At 37.9% G+C, this 27,741-nt stretch overlaps 1 protein-coding gene across 11 annotated transcripts in view; it reads right to left on the bottom strand.

Moving 5' to 3' along the window:
- Positions 1–27,741, bottom strand: part of pleca (plectin a) — a 171,911-nt gene that overhangs the window by 61,445 nt on the left and 82,725 nt on the right. For 2 of the 11 annotated variants that reach the window (XM_063014786.1, XM_063014795.1), the window contains exon 1: positions 23,339–23,531. The exons of 7 other annotated variants lie outside the window; for them this stretch is intronic. In XM_063014786.1, the coding sequence (XP_062870856.1) occupies positions 23,339–23,447 (109 nt within the window). In that variant the 5' untranslated portion in view covers positions 23,448–23,531. Of the gene's footprint in view, positions 1–1,561; positions 1,620–10,869; positions 11,135–23,338; positions 23,532–27,741 lie in introns of those variants that run through there. 2 more of the 11 variants (XM_063014777.1, XM_063014802.1) reach the window with 2 other exon arrangements.

The following is a 27,741-nucleotide window of genomic DNA, read 5'->3' as shown; positions in this document are numbered from 1 at the left end:
TCTAAGCATTAAAAAGAGCAGGGTGGTTTTGGGCCACGTGTATAACCACTTATTCTGAAACCAACGAGCAAGATTCGTGCCTACAAAGAAAGGATGTGGTATGTTTTTTTTAAAGTAGGTTCAGTACCAAGGTGTAAAAAACCCCTTAGACATGTTACATAATTCCACTAGTATATTCTAGTTAGTCAAAAACAGCTCGATTAGTGACCAGAAACATCCTCTTTATGTGTGAAGTAAACACTTCATTTAATTAGTGGATTTTGCTATTTCAGCCACACCCATTCTCTAGAGGAACAGCCGAACACTGGTGATAGAAGGGCTCATGTTGTAGAGCTCACTGATTTTTATCACAGCACTCTTACAGGATGCCATCTTTCAAACCTATTTTAGTAGATTTCTGCCATGCTAGAGCTGCCTGGTCAACTGTGGTAATTGTGAAAAAAAAAAAAAAGTCCAGGAGTAATAACATCCCATCCACAAAGCAGCGTGTGTTTGTTTATTGGGATTTTAACGTCAGGTTTTACACCCTTCGGTTACATCCACAACAGGAATGGTAGTTACTCATTACACAAGATTCATCAGTTCACAAGCTTATATCAAACACAGACATGGACAATTTTGCATCTTCAATTCACCTCACTTGCATGTCTTTGGACTGTGGGAGGAAACCGGAGCTACTGGAGGAAACCCACGCAGACACGGGGAGAACATGCAAACTCCACACAGAAAGGACCCGGACCGCCCCACCTATGGATCGAACCCAGATCAAACTTCTTGCTGTGAGGCGACAGTGCTACCCACTTAGCCACCGTGCTTCCCCAAAGCAGAACATATGCTAAGTGATAAAGCACTTAAAAAATGAAAATAATCCATCCTAGGTTGCAGCACACAATACTGCTTTCCATAAAGCTACACAAGCACAAGAACAGTTGGTTTAGAGACTCATAGCTGGAATCTCACTGTTAAATGAGGGAACGGTATGAAACACACCAGTACTGGACTCTGGAGTAGTGGACACATTTTCTCTGCTCCATGTGACAATCTGACTGACAAGCCTGGGTTTTACTACAGAGGTTTAACTAGCTTTACCTTTTTGAGACTTTTGTGTGAACAGGTAAAGGTACAGATGATAAGTGAATGTGCTGCATGATATAATGTAAAACATGAACTGATAGACTCATGGTAAGTTGACTATAGAAAAGTGCCGGTATGTCACATTATGCTAAAACATTAGTTAAGATTAACCTCAGCTAGATAGTATAATACACAACTAAATACTGAATAAATTAGTTACTGTTAGGTAATGCTTGCTTGGTTGATAAAATTCGCTGTGGTCACTGTCTGTCACTTGTACCCTAACAGCCAGCAATACACAAGTGCTCTTTTGGCTTTATGTGCATGTTTTAGGGTGCAAATATTTATTTATAGGATTTTAACATCATGTTTTACACACTTTAATTACATTAATGACAGAAACAGTAGTTACTCCATACACAAGATTCATCACTTCACAATTTTAATGTTGAACACAGTCATGGACAATTTCGTATCTCAAATTCACCTCACATGCATGTCTTTGGACTGTCGGAGGAAACCGGAGCACCCGGAGGAAACCGGAGCACCCGGAGGAAACCTACGCAGACACAAGGAGAACATGCAAACTCCACACAGGTGGAGGTCCCGGACCGCCACACCTGGGGATCGAACCTGTGACCTTCTTGCTGTGAGGCGACAGTATATATATACAATAATAATAATAATAATAATAATAATAACCCAAGGTCACTTTACTTGCATATCATACTACATATCAAATTAGAGACAGAAAAAACACTTAAGCCAGAGGGAAGTACTGAGAGAAAAGGTATGTTTTAGCTGAGTTTTAAAAGAAGAAATGAAGAGCAGAGGCAGGGAGTTTGTGGTAAGGTGCTCCATAGTTTTAAAGGCCATGACACTGAATGACCTACCACCAACTAATCTAAATTTCAGAGCAGACAATAGCTGCTGTATTTAATGATATTGTAATCTAGGTTTTACCCTGTTAAAGGTTATACTGCATGTTTGCTAGGTAAATCAGTTAGAAATGACATGAGAACACTTTATGCTTCATGTTGTCTTAAAACACAGTGAATAAAATTAGAAATGGTTTAGTTTATCTAATAAACACTAACAGATTGATCTTCTTTAATTTCTACTGAAAGACAGGAATGCTTTTGGTCACTCATGCAATTTGAGCCATGAAGTGATGGATGCACGGCTCTGCATGGGTTGGTCCTGTGATTATAAAGCAATTGGACACACCTTTAAGATATCTGTTACAGCATTCATGTCACTTGCTATAAGACACCAGACATATGCAGTACATCACATGGAATAGGATCCCATACATTGTCCGTGTATAGCTTAGAAATAGGATCTTGGTCATTTGAATTATTATTAAAACGCATATAGTCACTGCACTAAAGTTTCTGAAATGACAAAAAAGAATGCCACTCTCAACAACACAAGAGGGTTTAAACAAGTTTGGAGCTTTTATTTGTTAATATCTTGCAAATAAACAAATTGAAATGCTTTGTCTTACTTTTCTACAAAGGAATGCTGCATGCCATACTCATACTTGTGCATACTAGACCAGGCGCTTAATGCCAAATACATTATTTAAGATCGGGTCTTTTTTTTGCACAACTATTTCACAAAATAACATTGGCTAGTAACTACTATTTAAGATTTCATTTCATTTTAACTTATATCATCTATGTTCAATGAATATGCACTAGCAGACATACTTGAACATACAAATTTACTGAAATTTGCTAACATTAAAGCGGCCAAAAAACCCTTGAAAGCTAGAACACTCAAAAACAATGCATGCTTTTTTGAGCACTACCTTTCTTTCCTTCTGTAGATTTAAGCATCCCCTGGAAATAGGTCTCATCCGTGAAGACTGCATCACTACCCGAACTGTCAGTGGAGTGAGTCCTAAAATACTTTTGTAGCGCCATTTCTACATACAATTTACCAGCACTGAATGCACTTTTCTGCAGCCCTGCTGTAACTGATTGCAAGAAGCTACTGAGCGTGAGGAGGAAATCGTAGAGCTGGGTGGGTGTGTTCCAACACAGTGATCTGTTCTCACTCTGCTCCTACTTAACCTATTTTGCCTCTTCTTTTGGTTAGTTCCTCTTTTTCTCCTCCTCCACTCAATAAACAACCTCATTCCAGGCCCTAATGCCAAAAGGTCCCATTCATTGTTCTTTTACGGAGGAGGGGGTCACTGGAAAGTAACCCTGTCTCATCCTGCTCCTCCCCCCATCCACACTGAGTGAGGAAAGACGGAACCATAAGAGCCCACAGAAGCAGTGCGGCTATAAATGAAGGAGAGGGTAAACCTGAAAGTGGTAAACAGGAAGTAGGAGACAACTAATCCACATTAGCAACAAGAACTGAGATCATTAAGTGTAGCAGAGGCTTAAATGCAAACTTGCATGACCACGTGAGGTTCAAAATTAGTTGGAGCCAACCAAAATATTAAGCTTCCACTGGTGTATCAGTATTATTAAAATGACACTAGTAATTACACACCAAAACATGTCTGTAAATTTGCAAACATAAAAGTGATACTAACTGTAAAGCACTAGTGAGCATAAATCACTCACTTTACGATCACAAATTCTTGCCTGACCCTGATAACAAGATGTAAAAGCCACACAACAAAAACAGAACAAATATTCAAACTAAATGATAGTGATATAAATGATGGTATATAAAACCTCATGCAAAATGCATACATGCAAGAATACTTCTGGTAATGCAAGAAAAGTAAGAATTGTTTATTTGCTAACTATATATGCTTTAAATATAAAACACCTGCACTCATTTATATCTGCACTCATTTAATATAAACCTGAACCATGTGCAATACCAATTGTACTTGTGTGCAATACATTTTATAAAACAGTGTACTCTCTCTCACTCACTTAACCGCTTATCCAATTAGGGTCGGGAGCCTATCCCAGCTTTTCAATGGGCGCAAGGCACACAGTAACCCCCTGGACGGGGCGCCAGTCCATCGCAGGGCAGACACACATACACACACACATACACACACCCATTCACCTACAGGGCAATTCAGTGTATCCAGTTAACCTGACTGCATGTTTTTTGGACTGTGGAAGGGAACCGGAGCTCCCAGAGGAAACCCATGCAGACATGGGGATAACATGCAAACTCCACACAGAAAGGACCCGGACCGCCCCACCTGGGGATCGAACCCAGGACCTTCTTGCTGTGTGGCGACAGTGCTACACACCGAGCCACCGTGCCGCCCTAAAACAGTGCTATATTTGTTTTTTTAACTTTTTTAAGTTTTAAGTTTATTTTTTTGTAATTGTATATATATATCTTTTTATATATCCTTACATTTCAAATTTTTTATATATGTTTATACACGTTTATATCTTTATTTATATTCTTGAAAGCTGCTGTTATGTTGCAAATTCCTCCCTGTGAGATAATAAGGCTATCTTATCTTATCTTACCTCATAAGAATTTAAGTTTCCCTGACATTACTCTGTAATTGTGCACCACAGTCCTGTCATTCGTGCAGCATAAAAAAAGACTAAAGCAACACCTAACTTTATAGGGTTCAGATTTTTTGGAATCTTTGGGAAAGTCCCTTCCCTGCTCCAACAGGACTGTGCCGATGTGCACAATTTGAGTTACATAAATAGATGGTTTGACAAGTTTGGAGTGGGTGTACTCCAGTGGCCTATACATAGCCCTGACATCAACTCCGTTAAACAACTTTGGGATAAACTGGAACATTAATAGCAAGCCAGGCCTTCTTAAACAACATCACTAAGATCAATATCAGATCTCAGAAATGCTGTTAGTCGAAATGTGCTGCTGGCTGGGAAAAAGAAGCAATCAGCGGCTTTGCACATCTTGAGGTAGGTGTGTGCCAGTCTAGTACTACTGTCTAATGTGGATGTAGTGCATGTGCTAGATTACATTTGTAGCATTAAGCAGACGCTTGAATCCAAAGCCTCTTACAATTATGACTGAATAGAATTTAAGCAATTGAGGGTTAAGGGTGTTGCTCAGGGGCCCAACAGTGGCAAGATGTCAGTGGTGGGGCTTTAAGAGGTGACCTTCTGATCACTAGTCTAATGGTTTGGGACAGTGGTAGCCTAGTGAGTAGACCTTTGGGCTATCAACTGTATAAGGTTGAGACTTCGAATCCAAGCTCTGCCATGCAGCCCTTGAGCAAGGCCCGTAACCCTCTCTGCTCCAGGGTTGCCGTACAATGGCTGACTCTGCGCTCTGACCCCAGCTTCCAAACAAGCTGGGATATGCGAAGAAAGAATTTCTTTGTACTGTATGTCTGTACGTATATGTATATTTGACAAATAAAGGCATTCTATTTATCTAAACAAGGAGAAATAGCAATGTGCAATTAGAAATTACTAAAACTTGGAAGAGCGAGAGGGTGCAACCACAAAAATTATGTGTGTGTAGCAAAATCACATGGTTTGGCACAATTGACAGACTGGCACGCACGGGCAGTGCAAAAAAATAGTTTTGAGGAACCATGTTATACATGTGGTTTTGTGCAGAGAAATCTAAGGTATTAGTGAAAAAGGAATTAATGTGATGTGATGTTTCAGTTCCCATTGTGACTCAAAGGCATGGGCGAATCATCAAAGTTAACTCCTGACTTGTGTGACATATCAAGACAGTGCCATTATAGATAGCACGTGTCCGGATGATTGTGTGTGTTGTATTGCCCTGCAATAAATTGGGACCCTGTCCAGGGTTTATTGCCGTCTTGTGCATAGTGTTTCTGAAAGGATGAGCTGCTACCATGACCAGCATGAAGAGCTTGGTAAAAATAATTGAATAAAGCGTCTTTGAGTATCTTGAAAAGCGCTATATAAATAAAATTTATTATTATTATTATTATAAATAATTGATTATAAACAATTCATTAGTGTTAGTTACTAAGCAGCTGACATGTCACATGGGAAAATGTGACTCACGACTGAGATAAAAAATGAAATGCAAAAACAAAGGAATGATTTGAATCAAGCCCACTACACCAACCACAAGCACACCATGCCCAATTTGCCACACAGCAAACCATTGGCTTTGTGTGGTTCAAACTAGGGCATTATCATTATTATTATATGACAAAATTCAAGCCTGTTTACAGACAAATTATTCTAATTCACTTCAAAGCACTAATCTTTGTTTGTTTTGCAACCAACCAGACCAAAAAGCAAAGCTTCGGGTTATAATTACAGATTTCTTTGGTCAAGATGCACAAGAATGCAACACACCCCGAAACAACATCAGATAAAAAAACAACAACACAGGGTAAGGAACCTTGGCATTCATAGCCCAGGACCTCAGCCTGTTGAGACTTGAGCTTGAGATCTGCCTGAAGTTATGACAGCCGAGACAAGACACACAGTCAGCAAACCATTCCAAAATGCAATTCCTAAGAATGGCAATTATTTTCATAGAAAGCATGAGGTAAATGATATCTAAACTAAACTGAAAGACATAAGAACACTAGACAATTGAGTTTAACTATGGCCAAACAGCACCAGAATCATGGAAACCTGGGTTTAATCATTGCCACTGGTCACTGTCTGTGAGAAATTTCATGTCCACAGGGGTTTCAACCACATACTTCAATAACCTCCACCTTCCAACTGGCCTTATTTAAGATATCAATTCTAATCCAAAAAAACGTGGTGATTTTTTTTTTTTGCATTTTTCCCAATTTTCCTCCCAGTCTATTCATGTCCAATTACCTGATTGCATTTAGCTTCCTCTGTACTGCTGCTAACCTCCACTTCTGATTGAGGAGATCCATGACTAGCACATGCTCCCTCCGACACGTGTGCAGTAGCTGACTGCATCTTACCTGCATGAGACGAGTCCATATGGGGCTCAGTCGCATGCATGGAGAGTCATGCACTGATCTCCATAATCTCCCATCTGTGCAAGTGCCATCAGTCAGCCAGCAGAGGTCATAACCGCATCAGTTATGAGGGATCACCTCCGGCATCCAATTCGACGGATAAGCCAATTATTTTCCGTATAGGTGCCCAGCCTACCGGTAGCAGAAATGAGATTCCAAGCCAGGTCTTATAAAAATTATAAAAGTATAGTCAGCCTCTGGGCCATAATGTAAAGTAATGTAAAAGTACAAGTGAGAGCTTGAGCCAGCAATCTCATACTGACTACTGGAATGTTCTCATAACATACTTTCCTCCTCATTTGCCCATAGGGAGTCATAAATATGTCCTGATTCATGACGGAGGCATGGTATGCGATTTACAAATATCTAAAATAAGGTACACGTTTTCAGCAGTTATAACATTACAAAGTACTGGTTCTTACAGCCACAAAACTAGGTGAAGGATTTAAGACCCCCACCCTCATGCTGAGCCCTGCTATTAAAGATCATCGCTAAAATTGCTTCCAGTTTTAGAGCATTACACAACATGGAAGACCCGGCATCCACTTCTCCTTCTCCCAACGGCACAAGTGAGAAACAGAACATGGCATAAAGCCACCTCAGAAAAAGGAGAAATAGAATTAAAATTGTGGTGTGTATTACTGGGTGTTTACAGGATGTTTAAAGAACCATGGCTGTTTTATCAGGCATTTTATTTCATATTAGGGGAGTGTTTTAGAAAATACTGTTTTCCATTTAGTCTAGTTGTTAATTCTATTTTGATTAGGATGAGGAGCTTTATGGATGTTTTAAGATAATGTCTCCCTCTTGTGTTCCGATGGAATATAAATACTAAATGTTAATAAATGTTTTATAAATAATAGAAACGTTAATAAAATAATATTCAAATTAAAAATAAACAATATATGACCTGTATTAAGTAACAAAGCACATGTAATCACTTTGTAAAGGAAAGGTGAACAATGATTTTTTTTTTTTTAAACACAGCTAATCTTTAAATCTTTTTAATATGGGTTTAACTTAATTAGGGCAGCCAGTGTCACAATCCAGTTTAAGATCAGCTGCACTTGGTTAGTTAATAACTATGCTGTTACTATGGGAAATAAAATATCCTACATCTCCAAAGCAACAGATCCAAACACAAAGTGGCGGACTAAAACTAGTTGTATTTTTAGACACTGTGGTTTTACTTCAGAGGAGATCCCAAAACTTTCCAATGCTGTAAGGAGATCCTTTCCACGTCTTTAGTGGAAAATGGACCTTTCCCAACCATAAACTATCCTCAGCAAAAACGCCACGATCCCCAAAAGTATAGTACATAAAACATCTGACATCTATTATCATTATCCATGAAAAATAGTCACTAGACATTTAAGTTAATAAATATTTATTTATTTGCTTAAATCATTTGGTAGTCAGACTAAACACAATTACTACATGTTTAAAGCAATTTACACTTTTAAGCTTTCTAAAATTCAACCAGTAATTCTGACAAAAGCTTGGTCATTAAACCCCAATATAACGCTTTCAGGCCATTTGAGTGGAAGAAGCTTGAGATGCCACCCTCTCCTCGTTGGTTGAAATGTCAGTGGTCCAAATAATTTAATTAGAACTTTTACATTAAGCCTTAACTTTCCTGACAGCTGTGTGTGGATAACACTAAGTGATATGACATTACATATTATTACATATTTACATATTATATGTAAAACAATGATTATGTGCTGAAGGAACTGTATTACACCAAGACCCAGATGTTCTACAAGCTACAGTTTTAAATAAAAGGCTTTTAGAGGTAAACACAAACTTGATAGCTGTTAGTATCGTTGTTTGAAGACCCACACCCTAAACTCCCTTTAGTATTTGTTTAATAGTCAAATTAGGAGTCTGGTATTCAAATAATGTTCCTATAGCTACAATACTTAATCTTAACACAAAGAACTACATATCAAATACCTCATTTTCTCCATTCTATTTCTTTTTTTCCCTTTTTGAAGTAAACCAAATATTTGTCTTGTGTTTAAATAAGACTTTTGTTATTTAAAATAAAACTGAACAAAAATATCTGTTGGGATTTTTTTGTTTTACTTTTAGGGTGCAAATGAGTTTTATGAATGTTATGTTTTGGTTAATCTTATTAAACCCTGTAATCCTAAACCCAATGTTTACACACAAAGAATTCTTGAAATGCATTTCATTAGTTCCAGAACATGCGTCACTTTCTAAAAGGAACTTGGCCTATAAATCTTTGGTTGGGCTATAGAGTGCAATAAAGAGCACAGTACAGAGGACAATGCACCGCCGCATTGAACTGAATGAGTAATCCCAACAATGGACTAACCAAATGTCACTCTACTCTCAATGCATACTGCTGGTTTTTTTTGTACTGCATGATACCATATGGTACTGTACGGTTTTAAATCCTCTATCCCACATTGTGTTTGCTTCCATTACAAGTACAAGTAACTTGTACTGTCGCTGAGTACCAATGCAAGAAAAAGTGCAGACCATAGATGCAATTGATAAAATGCCACTGGAATGTAACAACAAAAGTGCCGTATTTAAAACCCAAAACAATACAACAATCGCAGTGGAGCAAACCAAAACTCGTCCTGTTGTTGCTGCTGCTATTGTTTACAGGTACCATGGCATGTTAGCTTTCAGCGTCAGATAGACAATTGCATCACAGCCTCACCTTCAGCAAACTCCAAGTGCCCTTGTGCAAGTGAAAACTGTCAATAGCACATTAGTATGATACTGATGGTTCTTTGGTGCATGGAAGAAACCTTGCAATTAAAACGGAATTAGGAACTTCTTTCACCGAACTCCACCCAAAGCCAGTATGTAGCAAGTAGACTAATTACAATACCAAAGATACCTGTATGATGTACAAATTAGCGGAATTTCCATGTAGACAAAAGTATCTTGTAGTGTCCAGTATAACATAATGTTAACCAGTTTTTTTCATAAACATATTACATGTATTTCGTTATTTTTTTTAAGTGTTATGGGGGTAATTTTAATTTTAACCCTCCTGTTATGTTTATGAGTAAAATTGACCCGTCTTAATGTTTCAAAATCTAAAAAGATATAGTTAAAAGTATTTTTTTGTATGAAACTTCATTGATTTCCCTTATTAAGCCAATCAGAAGGAGTTAATAATGAGATATAAACAATGATAATTGGGATTTTTTAGTTTCTGACACTTTTAAATAATTAAACATGTTCCGGGTCAAATTGACGAGAAACAAACATAACAGGAGGGTTCAACATTTGAGTTGTAGAAAAAAATTATTTTGTTGTATCAGCCTATTAATAAAAAGGTTACACTTAGGATACTTAGGATGTAGGACTGTAAAATAGTGGATCTTCGATAAATACTGGATTTGGGATTATTTATTTAGCTATTTTAAAAGACAATGTTTTGTTCCTGACCAATATGTTTAGCAGTTTATTATTTCTGTAATATTGAGGTAATCACTTTAGTAAAAATGCAAACTAATTAATTAAGATTTGTGTTTTGGTTAGTTCCCCAGAGTGGAGTTTGTTGAATTAAAATTTTCAGTTAAATAAAAAATATGTTTTGTCGTTTTACTCTTTATCACATTTTAAACGATGAGTTACCACACTACATAATACTATAAAGACTAGTATGTAGGATGCTATAGTTGTATGCATCCTTAAACACACGCGGGAAATGAAAGCTGGCACGCGACGGGTAAACCACCTAAACTCCTCCCACCCGCCCCCGCAAGCAGAAAGGTAACGTCCCAAACCGCATACTACTAAACAGTAGGCTATATCAATAGTACGCTACCTATGGTTTGGAACAGACCAGATTCACACAGACTTGAGTATAGCAGTAGTGAGTGAGCACTCACCAGCACAGCACATGCGGCTGTAGAGATGCGGTCCCACTTCTCCACAGCTCAGTTCGTGTATGTACGCGGCGCGACCGTAAATCACATCCAGACTAAAAGTAGCGAGACACGGAGCGAGAGCCGCGGCCGCCGCCATCTCCTCCGCTGCAGCCATGTTTAATATGAAACTGTCGCTGTTAGCGCTGAGCTCCCGCCTTGTTTAGGTCGCTCAGCGCTGCTGTTTTTTCCAGCAGAGACGCAGCAGACATGAAGACAGGAGGGAGGAGGAGAAAAGTCCGGCCCATCGAGCTCAGGGCTGGAGTTGAGTAAGAGCTCCGGACTGTACGAGCTGTAATGTGACTGCGAAAGGGGACATCCCTGTTCAACCCGTCACACCAACACCTTTTTACTATTATACTCATTCATTTAGTCTCTTAGCTTTCATTTAACCAGCCACACGCCGAACCTAACAGCCTAACTTTACTTTAGTCTGTCTGCGTTACCGACCAACTTTTTTCTCTCTCCAGGGGATTTTAATTTTATTACACTTCTTAAAAGAAACATTGTTTCTGCTCTTTAAAAGATAAACGAGCACTGATTTCCTTTTTTTCCTTTTTTAAATATAGATCTATGCAAGGATAGACTGTTTAAATTCATATATTAAAAAGTCAGTTGATACAGTGGATGTAAAAAAGTTACAGAAGTTACCTGTTAAAATGGCAGGTTTTTGTGATGTAAAAAATTAGACCATGATAAATAATAAAAAAAATTCTACCTTTAATGTGACCTATAATCTGTGCAATTCATTTAAATTCAAACTGATATAGTTTAGAGGGAAAAAATAAAAATAATGTGGTTGCATGTGTGCACACCCTTTTATAATTGTTCAGAATGAACCATTAAACTTGTGTGAATAGTCAGTGACACCTGTCACCAATTAAAGTAATTCTGATTAACCCCATTTAAAGTTAATCATATAAAAGCTTTTCTGACATTTACTCAGTGGCATCATACAGCAAAAGCTATAGTCCACAAAAAGCCTACAAATCATCCAAGAGACCTCACTGTTTAAAGGTATCAATCAGAAGATATGTACAAAACTTTTTCAAGGCATTACATATACCAGAGAACACAGTAAAGACCATCATCAATAAGTGAATAAAATATGGCACAACTGTGACCTGACAAAGAACTGGACGTCTATCCAAAATTGATACAAATATTTGTATAGTGCTTTACACAATAAACATTGTCTTAAAGCAAATTTACAGCATCTCCAAAAACCCATGTCGAGCAAGTCATCAACAGTGCCAGAATTAAGGAAACTGCTGTGTACAGGTAAGCCTGTTCATAGCGTATGCCTTTTTTTGGTAGTGATGGGGGTTAATGAAACCACCCATTTTACTTTTTTATGTGGCTTAAATGCAAATTAGTAAAATTATAAATAAATAAATTATAATTTTCTTTAAAAGGTTACAGTGTTAAAAGAAACATTCTTAATTTAAAAACAGCCAAGGAATATCCAAGATAAAAAGCATGATAAACAATTGTTCTAATCATTGTTATATAATAAAGCCTTTGGACTACTTAATCAAAAACATCAGTAAGACACTAAATATGTAACACAACAATGCAAAATAGTGTCAAAATTTTGCTTTCATTACTGAGGTTGTGTGATTCCACCCTTAAACCTGTTTTTAAGGTTAACTATTACACCATGGTTCCTAGTTCAATATTTGATTAGAAAAACAAACACATGCAGCTGTTGCTTATGTAGTACTCTGTGACCTAATAATGACGTACAATTAAAGCAAACTAAAGCTGGATTTTGGAGCTACACAATTTTCTTCATAGGAGATAAATAAAGAACAACTATCTATGTATTTGCACTATCAAAATGAACAAATTAGTAAGTTTTGAACTTTGTACAGTGTATCAACAACCAACCTGAGCTGGTGTGCCATTTCATTAAATAAAGAACTGTACAAATCATTTTACATTTTAGCCACAAGATTTGACAGCAATGAATCACAAAAAGTATATGCGACCAAAACAAAATGTTTAAACTAGTAACAGTAACCAAGTAACCTAATGTTTAGATTGATGGTAACAGCAGAACTAGCTTGGCAGAGAGGTTAAACAGACTATTGCTATGCTACAGATTAAGTTGCATCATAGTTGGTGAACATATCATCACAAACCTATTCAGGAAGGCACTAACCGCCCCCAATACATACTTGCATAGAGTCTGCTAAGACACCAGGGCAATTTTGCTCATGTGGTCTCCTGGCCACAAATAACTATGCCATTTTAGAGATTAAGCTTGCACTTTCTGCTGTAGATTTGGCTATAGTAAATTTCCATAGCTGTAAATGAGAAAACTTAAGACTCACAGCTAATCTGACCGCTATAAAGCACTTACTGCAGTGGAATGAATGATTGGACATAGAGGCTCATAAAGAAATTTTAAAAATGTAAAAGTCTGCACAAATTATGCTTTTATACATTGATTTAAAAAAAAGTAATTTTTAAAAACATTGTTTATTGTAATTGTAAAGACTGAAATAGGGAGGGGCAGCATGGTGGCACAGCAGGCAACGTGGTACCTGCACAGCACGGTCCTAGTGACAAGGAAGGTTTAAACCCCGCCTTCACATGCTGAGTGGGTAATTTTTGCATGTTGTCCTTATTCGCACTGGTTTGCTAAACCACCTGCAACCTTCATTAGAAAACAATGTTGCTAAAAATAAATTAATGGATAAACAAAATATCCTGCTTTAACTAACTTTAACTTGATATTTACTAAGAGCATTTTACAATTTACTTAGGAATTAATGTTTGTCCAAAAATATTAGCAAGCACTCATTAGACATAACTGGTCCACAGTGCACAAAGTGGAAGAAAAAGAACATTTCGCCTCTTTTTAAAAACGTTCAAGTTTTAAGTAACCCAAATGCTTTTTGGTAAGTCTGAGTCACTAAACCCACATGAAAATAGAAAACAGAGGAAATCAAATGGAGGCACGCAGGCACTGTGAGTCACTCTCGACCACAGCACATGTGCGGCGCCGAGTTTGATTAAGACCTTCTGTTGAGCAGTATTTTAGAAGTAAACGGCTCTGAGGTCAGTGCTAGCTCCACCTGAAAGTAGTACACAACACCAGCACAGTAACTAACTCTTATATTCTCTTCATATGAACTGACATGAATAACAACAGGTTGTACATTTTGTAACAGTAGTAAAAGTTCCTGAGGGTGACAAAGTGGTGCAGCAGGTCGTATTGGATTAATGAATGATAAGCAAATGGTTTTTTCTTGCCATTTAGACTAGTCACTGCAAGAAGTGAACCTTGGTGTTTACAAGATATATGAATTCTAATTGTTAATACAATATATGGCCAAAAGTATGTGGGCACCCCTCCTAATTATTGAGTAAAGGTGTTTCACTCACACCCATTGCTAACAGGTGTATAAAAACTATTTCAATTTGCTGTTCCAGCATATCTGTGTCCTGGTTCACAATATTTATTTATTAGGATTTTAATATCATGTTCCACACACCCTGGCCACACCCATGACAGAAGTGGTAGCCACACAAGATTCATTAGTTCACAAGTTTAATGTTAAACACAGTCATGGACCATTTTGAATCTCCAATTCACATTACCTGCATGTCTTTGGGCCATGGGAGGAAACCGGTGCTCCTAGAGAAAACCCACGCAGACACTGGGAAAACATGCAAACTCCACACAGACAGAACCTAGGACCTTCTTGCTGTGAGATGACAGTGCTACCCACCATGCTGCCCCCTGGTTCACAATAAGATCTCTAAGAACAAGGTGTGAAGGAACTCCAGTGGACCGCACAGAGCACTGACCTTAACCCCATTAAGGACCCTTGGGATGAATTTGAATTGCAAGCCCAGCCTTCTCATCTAGCATCAGACCCTATCATCACAAAAGTTTTTTGACCCAATATGCTCCCAAAGGTGCATTTAAAAAATCTAGTGGAAAGCCAGTAAAGTCAAGTCAAATGTATTTTTTTACAATAGACATTGTCTTAAGGCAACAGAATTTAAGACCAACAGAACCCCTGTTGAGCAAGTCGAGGGTGACAGTGGAAAAAGGACAGTGGAAAGGAAGAAACCTTGAGGGGAACCAGCCTGAAATTTGTTATAGCTACAATTTAATGGGTAAGAATAATTGGTATTTTGGTTCCTCTGAACATTTACATTTTATCATTTAGCAGATGCTTTAATCCAAAGTGATTTACAGTTGTGACAGTATACAGTCTAAGCAACTGAGGGTTAAGGGCTTTGCTCAAGGGCCCAACAGTGGCAACCTGGCAGTGGTGGGGACTGAACCAGTGTTCTTCTGATTTCTAGTCCAGTACCTTAACCGATAGGCTACAGCTGAACAGTGGGCAACACCTACATACACATACACTTTATTCTTCCCATTTTATTTTGTGATTAACAATTTTAAAATTGTTAATCCAGTTTTTTGGCACCTTTGTTGGTGGGACAGCAGAGTGCCCAGAAGAAATCCAAGCAGACATGTAGAAAACATGAAAAAACTTTTACAGAAAGTGTCCAGAGGTGAGGATCAAACCAAAGTCCATGCTTCTGTGTGGCACCTAATCCGCTACCTGAGCAACCGTGCAACCATCAAACAGAAATAATATAGAAAACTAAAACAAACGTAGAACTAAAAGTACTTCAAATTATAGTGGGACTGATCAGAAGGTGGTTTCATAACGACACAGTGGGCAGCCAGTTTATGGTACCCTGTCAGGGGGTTATTTAGGGATCTGAGCAGGTTTAAATAAGGAACAAACTGATCCCCCGTAAAAACTTCTATGTGGTTTATTTAGGTCGGTGAACAGGCTGTGTGTATCCTGGATACCAACATAAAACCCACACCGATACCCTTTAGTTCTCAGAAGGTGTGACATCTTTGCAGTAGGAAACACATCAGCTATTTGACGTGTGCTTTAATACTCCCTTAGCTTAGTTTGCTTAGCTAATGTATGTATATCTTAAACCAAACACAAAATAACTGAACATGAGCTCTGTGTTTCGTTTAGTCATACAAACACAGGATGGAATAAATCCATCTGTACAAGGCTGAATGTCCGGATATGATTTTGTAAGTCTCTGGACTTGGGTGGTGTCTGTTTTCTGAATCATTTTACAATCGTTATGCAGTTTTATTGTGCTGAGATAGCCTTGAAAGGGTTCCTTCCTGCTTTATGATCCCTTTCATTAGTATTTAATCTAATTTACATAGTACTGATTCTCCTTTCCCATAAAAGCTATTACACATACAGTATATGACTAAAAGTATGAAAACAAGTTATAGTGTTTTGGTCACACCTATTGCTAGGTGTAATAAATTCAATGACATAAAAGAACTGATATGCTTTTAACTTTATGGCATCAGTTTTGAGAGATTTGCCGTTTTAGCATGACTGTCCCTTCACGGACAAGACAAGATTAATAAATACATGCTTTGATGAGTTTTGATGAGATGTGGAGGAACTTTAGTGGTCTGCACATATTGTAACCTTGATAAACATATAACATCTTTTGACTTAATGGAAATGAACCCCACAGACACGGGGGACAGTAGTAGTTCAGTGGTAGCCTAAGTGGGTAGGGCTTTGGGTTGAGAGTTTGAATCGCAGCTCTGCCATGCAGCCACTGTTGAGCCCTTGAGCAAGGCCCTTAACCCTTTCTGCTCAAGGGGTGCCGTACCATGGCTGACCCTGTGCTCTGACCCCAGCTTCCAAACAAGCTGGGATATGCGAAGAAAGAATTTGTTGTACTGTACACGTGTATACACCGATCAGCCATAACATTAAAACCACCTCCTTGTTTCTACACACACTGTCCATTATATCAGCTCCACTTACCATATAGAAGCACTTTGTAGTTCTACAGACACTGACTGTAGTCCATCTGTTTCTCTACATACCTTTTTAGACTGCTTTCACCCTGTTCTTCCATGGTCAGGACCACCACAGAGCAGGTATTATTTTGGTGATGGATCATTTTCAGCACTGCAGTGACACTGACATGGTGGTGGTGTGTTAGTGTGTGTTGTGCTGGTATGAGTGGATCAGACACAGCAGCGCTGCCGAAGTTTTTAAATACTGTGTCCACTCACTGTCCACTCTATTAGACACTCCTACCTAGTTGGTCCACCTTGTAGATGTAAAGTCAGAGACGATCGCTCATCTATTGCTGCTGTTTGATTTGGTCATCTTCTAGACCTTCATCAGTGGTCACAGGACGCTGCCAACGGGATGCTGTTGGCTGGAGATTTTTGGTTGGTGGACTATTATCAGTCCAGCAGTGACAGTGAGGTGTCTAAAAACTACATCAACACTGCTGTGTCTTATCCACTCATACCAGAACAACACACACTAACACACCATCACCATGTCCGTGTCACTGCAGTGCTGAGGATGATCCACCACCCAAATAATACCTGCTCTGTGGTGGTCCTGTGGGGGTCCTGACCATTGAAAAACAGAGTGAAAGCAGCTAAAAAAAAGTCAGGACTACAGTCAGTAAATTTAGAACTACAAAGTGCTTCTATATGGTAAGTGGAGCTGATAAAATGGACAGTGAGTGTAGAAACAAGGAGGTGATCATAATGTTATGCCTCATCGGTGTATGTATATATGACAAATAAAGGCATTCTATTCTATTCATTCTATTCTATACTCCAAAATAATGTGGAAAGAATTAGTTTGTTAAATATGCAACATGTGTCAGGGGTGCTGAAATGCTGAGTTTTTTTTTAATCCAAGTTAAGAAAAGTTAAATTTTAAGAAAGATAAATAATTCTTTTATTCAGAGGGTTCCAGTGGGTCTGGAAACACTGAGCGTAATATAGAAATCCACTCTGGACACGTCACCATTCCAATCCAAGACACCATACTCACTTCCTTATTTATACCCACTCCTTCTCATTTAGTTACACAGTTTATAACCAATTCAGCTGCTGAAATGTTTCAAAAGGAAACATCAAACCTGGGTTGCTGCATCTGTTCTGCACCTGCTAGGCCACCATAAAACTACAAAGCATACATACAATTGAACATAAATAAAATATTGCAGAATTACAATAGTTTCTCACAAATGTTTTTATATGGTTATTCTCTCCAAGTAATTGTATAATCCTGAAATGTGTAAATATCATCTGATTGGTCATTTACTCTTTTTGCCAGCCTCTATTTTGTGCTCTAGACTAAAACAAAAGCCACATGAAGTTATTTCTAGTTTTATTTCCTATTTCTCTTTAATGATATATTTTGTAATCTCTGTGGTTCTACTACTATGACAGATCTGACATGCTTTGACATGCTCGACTTACTACACAACACATAGGGCTTAAGGTGCTTAATGGGGTGCAGCTGATCCTGCTCTATATGGCATGAACCCAACATTTAGTCTCATCACCTGTTCCTTTCCACATAAGACACAACGAATCAAAATAAAGAGCACAATAAACATTTCAGAATGCTGTTAAACATTAACAAAAGTTATTGAAAATTAAAGATCACTTATTTTAATGTGGACAATGGGAAACCTGTCCAACTGGACACACCCAGGTAAAGAATCAGTGACGTTGCAGGGTTTACTAACAATAGCACTGCTGTTGCTAAACTGTGATACTGACCACACATAAACGAGTCTCTGTTTTCTAACTATACAAGATCATCAGGTTTAGTTCAGTAAATAAAACGAACGCAAATATGCAAATTAGGAATTCGGCCCACAGCCTTGCGGGTATCGTTTACAATTCAAACTAGCTGAAGACTTTCAAATACTGAGGCACACCTACTCAGCGTGGCATTAACAACAAAGATCCAGACAATAATGAGTCATGTTAAATTATCTGATGAGATTATACTAACTGCAATGACTTATGTTTGCATGTATCACATATAATTCCATTTTACTGCTGCCAAATTAAAACTTTTGTTGGTAATGAATTGAAAATGAAAATGAAAACACTGTACCAAAAGGATGTACACATGTTTTTCATGATATTCGAAGGAATTATTAAAGCACTTAGTGTCCAAATGAATCCAAAAATGCCCTGTGCACACAAGTAGAGAGCATTTTGAAACTTAGTTTCTGCATTTTAACACTTTGACAGCTTTTTAAAAAACATTGTGGAGGGCGGAGATTACTGAAATGCTGATGAAAACAGGTTTAACTAGTGCACGCCCTTTACTGTTTTATTACCACTAAAAATATGTGTGGACAAAACAGCAGGTTTTACAAAGCTTCGAGTGCTAACTAGAACTAAAAAATTTGATCATATCACTCCTGTTCTATCATCTCTACACTGGCTGCCAGTTAAATTTCGCATTGATTACAAAATACTTTTACTAACCTATAAAGCGCTACATGGTCTGGCTCCACAGTATCTGAGTGAGCTTATTAATTACTACAGCCCAGCGCGTCCACTTCGTTCACAAGATGCAGGGTTACTTATAGTTCCTAAAATTAAAAAGACCAAAGCTGGTGGAAGAGCGTTTTCTTACAAAGCTCCACAACTCTGGAATAATCTTCCTGCCTCTATTCGGTATTCGGACACAGTCTCAATGTTTAAGTCTAAACTGAAAACATATTTATTTTCTCAGGCTTTTGATTAATATAGACAAAGGTGCAGGGCTTGGGGGTTCTTGGTCATAGAAACTTGTGGTGATCAGGGATGTTGGGTCGCTGTCGTTCTGCCTCTCTTGTCCAATCACTCTGGTTTGGGTAGGAGAGGTGGGCGCTGATGTCCTGTGAAAGCCTACATGACCTTGTTACCTGCTCGCTCTCCCTTTTAGTTATGCTGTAATAATTAGGGCTGCCGGAGTCTAAAACTCTCTGTAAAACTGTTTGTCAACTAGCATTGTGCATTATTAACTACATTCTCTGTTGTTTTACCCCGAGGGCATTCTGATGGAAACCTGTTTACCCGCCGAGGTTAAGGATTAAAGTCGAGACTGCCGGGACAACGATGCTTCTCCTGTCAGATGTGACGGGTCTGGAGTAATTGCAACGACAAGAAATCACTACAGACTTTATTGAAGACTAGAGCGGATAACAACTCTATTATTATTTAATTGTTTATTTATCTATTTATTACCACTGTATGACTTTTAGATCATTCAATTCTGTGTTTGTATGATTTGTGTAAATCGTGTATTTATTTAAAGTATCCTCCAGACCACCCAAGAAGGATGGGCCCTGCTGAGTCTGGTTCCTCTCAAGGTTTCTTCCTGTAATTTTCAGGGAGTTTTTCCTTGCCACAGTCGCCCTCGGCTTGCTCAACAGGGGTTTTTGTATCTGTTGGTCCTGGATTTTGTAAAGTTGCTTTGAGACAATGTATATTGTAAAAAGCGCTATATAAATAAAGTTGACTTGACTTGACTTGACAAAGGTTAATGTTTAGTTTTACTTTTTTCCACATATTTACTGTAAACTGTCCATTGACAGTGGACTTGCCACTATTCGCTGCACTCTGCAAGCTAGCTGTTTTTTTTTTTTCTAGGTCTTAGGGTGTATTATTTTAAATATAAGAGAAAAATCTGTTTTTAAAAGATCCAAATTCATACACACAAAGATTAAATCTAAAAAAAAATGTTCAAAAAAGCTAAGTGGGTAGAGCTTTGGGCTATCAATCATAAGGTTGAGAGTTCGAATCCCAGCTATGCCATGCTGTCACTGTTGGGACCTTGAGCAAGGCCTTTAACCCTCTTTGCTCCAGGGGTGCCATACAATGGCTGACCCTGAACTCTGACCCCAGCTTCCAAACAAGCTGGGATATGCTAAGAAAGATTTTCATTGTACTGTACATCTGTATATGTATATATGACAAATAAAGGCATTCTATTCTATCTATGAATTGAAACCATTAACAACATAAACATAGCTGACATGAGTTCTTGTAAGAAAAAGCAGACTGCAGGTGAAATGAGATAACATGGATATTCATTTATTTATTCCTCCCCAGGATTGCAGTGTTTTTGGGTGCAAGGCGAGACCCCTTGGATGATTTGTCAATCCATTACACGGCATCACAGACTCAACTATTTACTTCATCTGCTCAGTCAAACCTGGAGCATTTAGAGCAAGCAATCCATCCAGTGTTACAGTTTTTGAAAGTTAAGAGAAGTGCCTGGAGGAAATACCATGTGGATATGATGTGAATGTTACAACGTTAACTAAAGGTGAGGATTGAAACCAAGCCCCCAGTACCCTGAGGCTCTGGAACTATAACACAACCGTAGTAATATTTCAGTTTATTTCAATATTTAAAAACTACAATCCTGTTTTAAGTAAATTTGTGTGGGGAAAAAAGCATGCATATAATAATCTGCCACGATGAACACCTTGACTATTACAAAATTGTTTTAGTTCTGACATTGCTTTCTTAATCCAGCAACTACTGTGTGTACCTGTGTACACTTGTCACTCAGTAACCTGTCATTATGGTGGTTTGGGTGTGGTTCAACCTGCTAAAAAAGTCAAAGCCCTGAGAGACAACAAAACACAAAGGCATTCTCTCTGATGACAAGTACACTAACAATTACAGGATCTTTGCAGTTATCAAAATATTCAAATGCTTCTTTTAAGAAACTCACTACAGACACCTGGACTGTAGCCAGTTAATCAGCACATGAATACTGGAATCTCCCTTTACCTTTCACCCACTTGCAAAATAAAAAAAAGAAAAGCTTGTATTTGTCTGTCACTCAAAAAAAATCAATCAATAAAATGTGAATTGTTAGTTTTTGCATGATAATTCAAACCGTGATTGAGTTATTGGCAGAATCTGAAATCTTTGTAGTTTCCTTATTTTGTATATTTGAACCTAGTTTTGCAGTAGTCTTAGATTGTGTCAAACTAGTCTAGATGTCAAAACTCTGCGCTGCCAAATCATGCCAATAATAATAATAATAATAATAATATTAATAATAATAATAATAATACAACTGATAATAATAATAATAATGATAATAATAATATAATGCTTACTATTACTGCTACTAATAATAATTACTACTACTACTACTTCAACTCATAATAATAATAATAATAATAATAATATAGTAATTACTACTACTAATAATAATAATAATTACTACTACTATACTAATAATAATAATAATAATAATGTAATAATATTAATAATAATAGTAATAATAAGAATATTACTATTACTACAACTCATAATAATAATAATAATAATATAGTAATTACTACTACTACTAACAATAATAATTACTACTACTATACTACTACTACTAATAATAATAATAATGATGTAATAATATTAATAATAATAGTAATAATAAGAATATTACTATTACTACAACTCATAATAATAATCATAATAATAATAATATAGTAATTACTACTACTACTACTACTACTAATAATAATAATAATAATTACTACTATACTACTACTACTAATAATAATAATGATATAATAATAGTAATAATAATAGTAATAATAAGAATATTACTATTACTACAACTCATAATAAGAATAATATAGTAATTACTATTACTACTAATAATAATAATTACTACTACTATACTACTGTACTACTACTAATAATAATAAAGTAATTACTACTATTAATAATAATAAATTACAGTTCACTCACAATTTACAAAAATAAGCCCTATGCATACCTGTGTCAATGCTATGCTAAGGGGGGGGCAGTAAAGAAGAACAGTTTGACACTGTTAGTAACAGGATAAAAAACAAACATTCAGGAATGCCAGTTTTATAAAGTAACTGTTGACTTAGCAATGATTATCTCACATATTAAGTAAAAAATTACACAACATAAAAGCTTGTCTAAATAGCCAGTTGCAATCCATGCCTCAGTATGGAATACTTAAAATTTGACCACAGTAGTAAAAGCAGAAAACAGGTGGCTTTCCTTGGCACGTCTAAAACATTTTACATTCTCCACATTCCAACCAGCCCCCCTTTTATAGCACACCACATGTAAAAACTAGATAAGCTAAACACATAGCATTTTAGCACACACACTAAGAAGTAAATAAAGGAAAATCACTGTACCAAGATCTTGGTTTGTATGTACTGTCATTTTTGGGAGGCTTGTGACGCAAGGATACGCCTCCAAAACGTCATCAAGTTCCACCCAGCAATTTTAGGGTTAACTTGTGTGTTTGAGAGAGGCAGTAAAAAGTGGTGAGAGAGCAAGAGGAAAGAGAGAGAGAGACAGACAGAGAGAGGCTGTCACACATGGGAAGAAGTGTAGAGCTTTAGAAACGCGCAATACACTCAGCTACGCTCAGTAGATACACTTATCAGCAAGGACCGACACCATCAGAAGACAAACAGCACTTACTCCTCTACCTCAGACCGGTCAAACGACTTCTAGTATATTTTATTTTAATTCTATTTTAATATTTTTTTTGTAATTTCAAGGCTTTCTTACCTTCAAGATGTTTTCTCCACTGCCTCCAGTTCCATACAATTATCAACGTGACTATGTGGCCCACAACCACAAGGGTTGGGAACACGTTTCCAGGGGGGCTTACCGGCATTGGGCCTGGAACCGAGTGTGTCCCGATGAGCGCTATGCAGAACGAGGCTCAAGGTGAAAGGTGAGGGAGGCTGCAGAGGAGGGGGGCTTGAAAGGGGTGTGGTGCCCTCGCTGGACTTTAAACGCCGCAGGCAGGCCAACTGAGCCGAACTCTCTCGAGCAGCGAGAGGCTGAACTGCCCCCCTCTTTTTCTCTCTGACTCAGTTCTCTGGTAAAAGTGGCTCTGTTTCCTCCCCTCCCTCCCTCCCTCTTGTTCTTTCTCTCCCTCCCTTTGTTGCTCTCTTCTTTCCTTTCCTGGCTGCGCTCGAGCTCTCCGGCTACAAAAAGGCACTTCTAACAAATGGTCTTGCTTTTATCTCCTCTACACCTCTGTCCTTCCCTGATTCTGTTATGCAAGCTTCTCTAGCGCAGGCTGAAGGTTTCATTGCTTCTTCAGCAAGACATTCTGCTCTTACTGGCTCGTTTAGTTGCGGCTCCACTTCAAGTTAATAATACATGACTGTTTGGTTTTGTTTTTTTGGCTCCCTCTGGCACGTGCCTGCAGGCTCAAATAAACAGTAAACGTCTTGACTTTCACTCTGCCAGGAGTCCAAAAGAACAATTCAGTATAGTGAATTACACTGCCCATTAGAAGACTAATTGTTATTGACTTTTATTTGATTATGCTTGCATCTGCCCAGTATCATCTGCCCACTATCCTAAATCATTCTGATATCAATTTCAAATCCGCATAACCGGAATGGAAGCAAACGCAATATATATATTTCTTAGTAAAGATTTTACAACCACTGTTGCCATCAGTTTGTAATTACAGTTTCATTACAGTGTACTGCTGGACTGAGAATAGTCCACCAACTAAAAACATCCAGCCAACAGTGCCCCGTAGGCAGCGTCCTGTGACCACTAATAAAGGTCTAGCAGATGACCAACTCAAACAGCAGTAATAGATGAGCGATCATCTCTGACTTTACATCTACAAGGTGGACCAACTAGGTAGGAGTGTCTAATAGAGTGGACAGTGGGTGGACACAGTATTTAAAAATTCCAGCAGCGCTGCTGTGTCTGATCCACTCATACCAGCACAACACACACTAACACACCACCACCATGTCATTGTCACTGCAGTGCAGAGAATGATCCACCACCTAAATAATACCTGCTCTGTAGTGATCCTGACCATTAAAGAGCAGGATGAAAGCAGGCTAAAAAGTTATGTAGAGAAACAGATGGACTACAGTCAGTAATTGTAGAACTACAAAGTGCTTCTATATGGTAAGTGGAGCTGATAATATAGTTCATATGCGGATCAGCTTTGTGCAAGGAGAGCCACACTCTGATCACATTATTCCTTGACTCTGTGCAGACGCCGTCAGTCAGCAGAGGTTGTAATTGCATCAGTTATGAGGTCCCTATCTGGCTCACTTTGGCTGTTGGATAAACAACAGCCAAACGTTGTTCATATAGTTGCCCAGCCCAGCCGGATGGCGGAGCTGAGATTCGATATGATGTATTTGAAATCCCAGCTCTGGTGTGCTAGCAAATTGTAACGCTGCACCACCTGAGCAGCTAAAACCTTTTTTTAAATGCTTTTATTATAATTTCTGTCTAATTAAAAAGGCTTAACGTGGATTATGCAATTTTAGGGAATTGTTAAAAACCATGCAAAGATTGAGTTAAACTTTCTCTCTTTCCACTCCTTTATTATATGTCTACCATTTCCTTTATAGTCATTCCTTCCAAAATACCCAAACCAAAAACACATTCTGTAATGTGCCCTTATTTCCTTATGGCCAAAATGTGCTGGGCATTAAAACTTAAATATTTTTCTGTCAGGGCTACAAATCTCACAACCAAATATTATATTATTGTTAAAAACGAACACTTATGTTGTCAATTACAACTACATAACTGATTACAGTAAGTCACCACAAAGCAAAAGTCACATCTGTGTTTAAACCAATTACATTCTAGCAATTATAAAATGACAAATATATATTCTACTTGTTTGCTCCTAATAATTAAACGACAAAAACTCTACTGATGAGAGTTGTACTCTTATACTGAAACCCCACTTGTTTCTATTCATGACCAACGCAAGATTAACAATTAGTTGGCCAGCCTGCTAAACTGGCTATGTTAGGTAAATAGCTGCATACCAGATCAAATACTACACACTAAATAATGTGGAAAACCGTCATAGCCTTTAAGACATAGCCAATCATGTCTGTGTAGACATTTGGCTGACTGAAAGCACAGCCGAGATTCAAACCCCAAATCTGTGGTAATGGGCTAGCATGGGTTACCACTGTGCCAACTGATCGTCCCAAAAGCTTGGTTACAAATAAATATAATTATGTACAATAACATTACTGAGAATACAGTGCTACAAACTTTGTATTTATTTTATAATTGTTTAAAATGACCTATTAAGAAAGCTTTAAAGCTTTAACTATGAACTACTATGAATGAACTTGTTTGGAGCAACCTGCCAGACTCTATTTATTTAAGGGTGTGAAAAGTCCTTGACATTATCATTACTTACTACGCACCATGTACCAAACTTTCTCCCAGTCATAAAACACACAAAGAAACACACTCTTACTCTACAGCCTTACAAAAAAATGAAAATACAAATTCCAGGTATTCAAATTCTTTCTTCTAGTGTCTATTCAACACAGATAATGTTGTATTTGCCCCAACATGTGTTGTTCGACTGAAACTGTACACCACATTTACAGCAGAGAGCAGGAAGAAACCTAAAACCAAAGTCTGTCACCCACACAGCTCTGGGGAGTGGCAGTGGCGGCGACAATGTCAGTCTGAGCTGAATCAAGCTGCTGCAGTTAGATGACACATTACGTTGGATTTATGCTCAGCATGCAAGAAACTACAGAAGAGTTTATAAGTAGAAAAGAATCTGGAGCAGGTATGTAGGTATGCAGTCAGCCTTAGAAACTGTCACATGACATAAACTAAAACCACACGCAAAGTCACACCACACGACCTACCAGGTATGAGCTTTATTTAGAAGCTACTAAAGTTGTCATGAGAACTGAACAACAGAAAAGTTTAAAGACATTGACAGGGGGTGGTAGGAGCAAGACCACATGGTGTCCTTATATCATCTGGCTGGCACAGCCACGTGTCTGCTAACTTTTGTAACCCTAAGAACCATATTTGTGTTCTGAATTAGAAAGTGGTGATGGATAGAACCAAAGAAGTGCCCCCTAGAGGCTGCTCTTTAAGCTCACTTTTCCACTCTGATTGGTACTGTTCAGTTTCATCTTTATTCATTTGCATAATTTAAATGATTTTTTTTGTTTATATAGTGCTTTAACCAATAGCCATTGTTGCATAGTTGCTTTAACCTTGGTTGAGCGTACTTTGAGTCTAATACTTGGGTAAAAATAAGCTGTATTTAAATAATCTTGTTTGAGCTGTATCTACCACCTCCGACAAGTGCGCAGTAGCCCACTGCATCTTTTCACCTTCACGAGGCGAGTTTATATGCCGATCAGCTTTGTGCATGGAGAGACACACACCCTGATCAGCATTATTCCTCGACTGTGCAGACTCCATCAACCAGCCAGCAGAGGTCATACTTCACTTAGTCATGAGGAGTCTCTAACCGGCTTATCTACCCTACCCTATGAACAACAGCCAATCGTTGTTCATGCAGCCGCCCAGCCCAGCCAGATGGCAGAGCTGAGATTCGATACAATGTATTCAAAATTCCATTAAAAACTACTGTGTGCACTAGTAAAAAATATTCATTGTTGTTTGTTGGTATAGTCCCAAGAAACTAAGAAATGCAAAAAAATATTTTCAAACATTATTTTCTTGGTGAGACCATTAAAGAGGTTTAAAGAGGATCTGGAACCCCATTGAGCAAACCAAAGATGGCAGTGGCGAAGAAAAACTAAAACGGTAAATAAAAAGGCTACTTTTAAAGGAACCAGCCACACCCTGCCTAATATTTCATAAATTCACCAATTCCCATAGTTGGATTTTTATGGTAACTGCTGATAATGGTAAGTTTTGTATGAATTTTTTGTCCTGTTCTTGACCACAGTGGCTGTTTGACTGTCTGATCCTATCCTTCATTGCATCTGGACCTGTAGGATTACTGTTGATAACTCAGACATTTAGCTCTGAGCCACGCCCCCTTGTGCATGTACAAGAACCATAACAATAGACATTTATACAAATCCTTGTCCTGAATAGCTACAATTTTGTGGTCCAGATTTCTCCTTATTACACAGCCAATGTATTAAAAGCCTATTTTTTCGATTCTT

This window comes from Trichomycterus rosablanca, chromosome 2 (assembly GCF_030014385.1).
Source record: "Trichomycterus rosablanca isolate fTriRos1 chromosome 2, fTriRos1.hap1, whole genome shotgun sequence".
NCBI lineage: Eukaryota > Metazoa > Chordata > Actinopteri > Siluriformes > Trichomycteridae > Trichomycterus > Trichomycterus rosablanca.
Note: the sequence above shows the minus strand (reverse complement) of the source record. Positions and strands in the feature narration are given on the sequence as shown.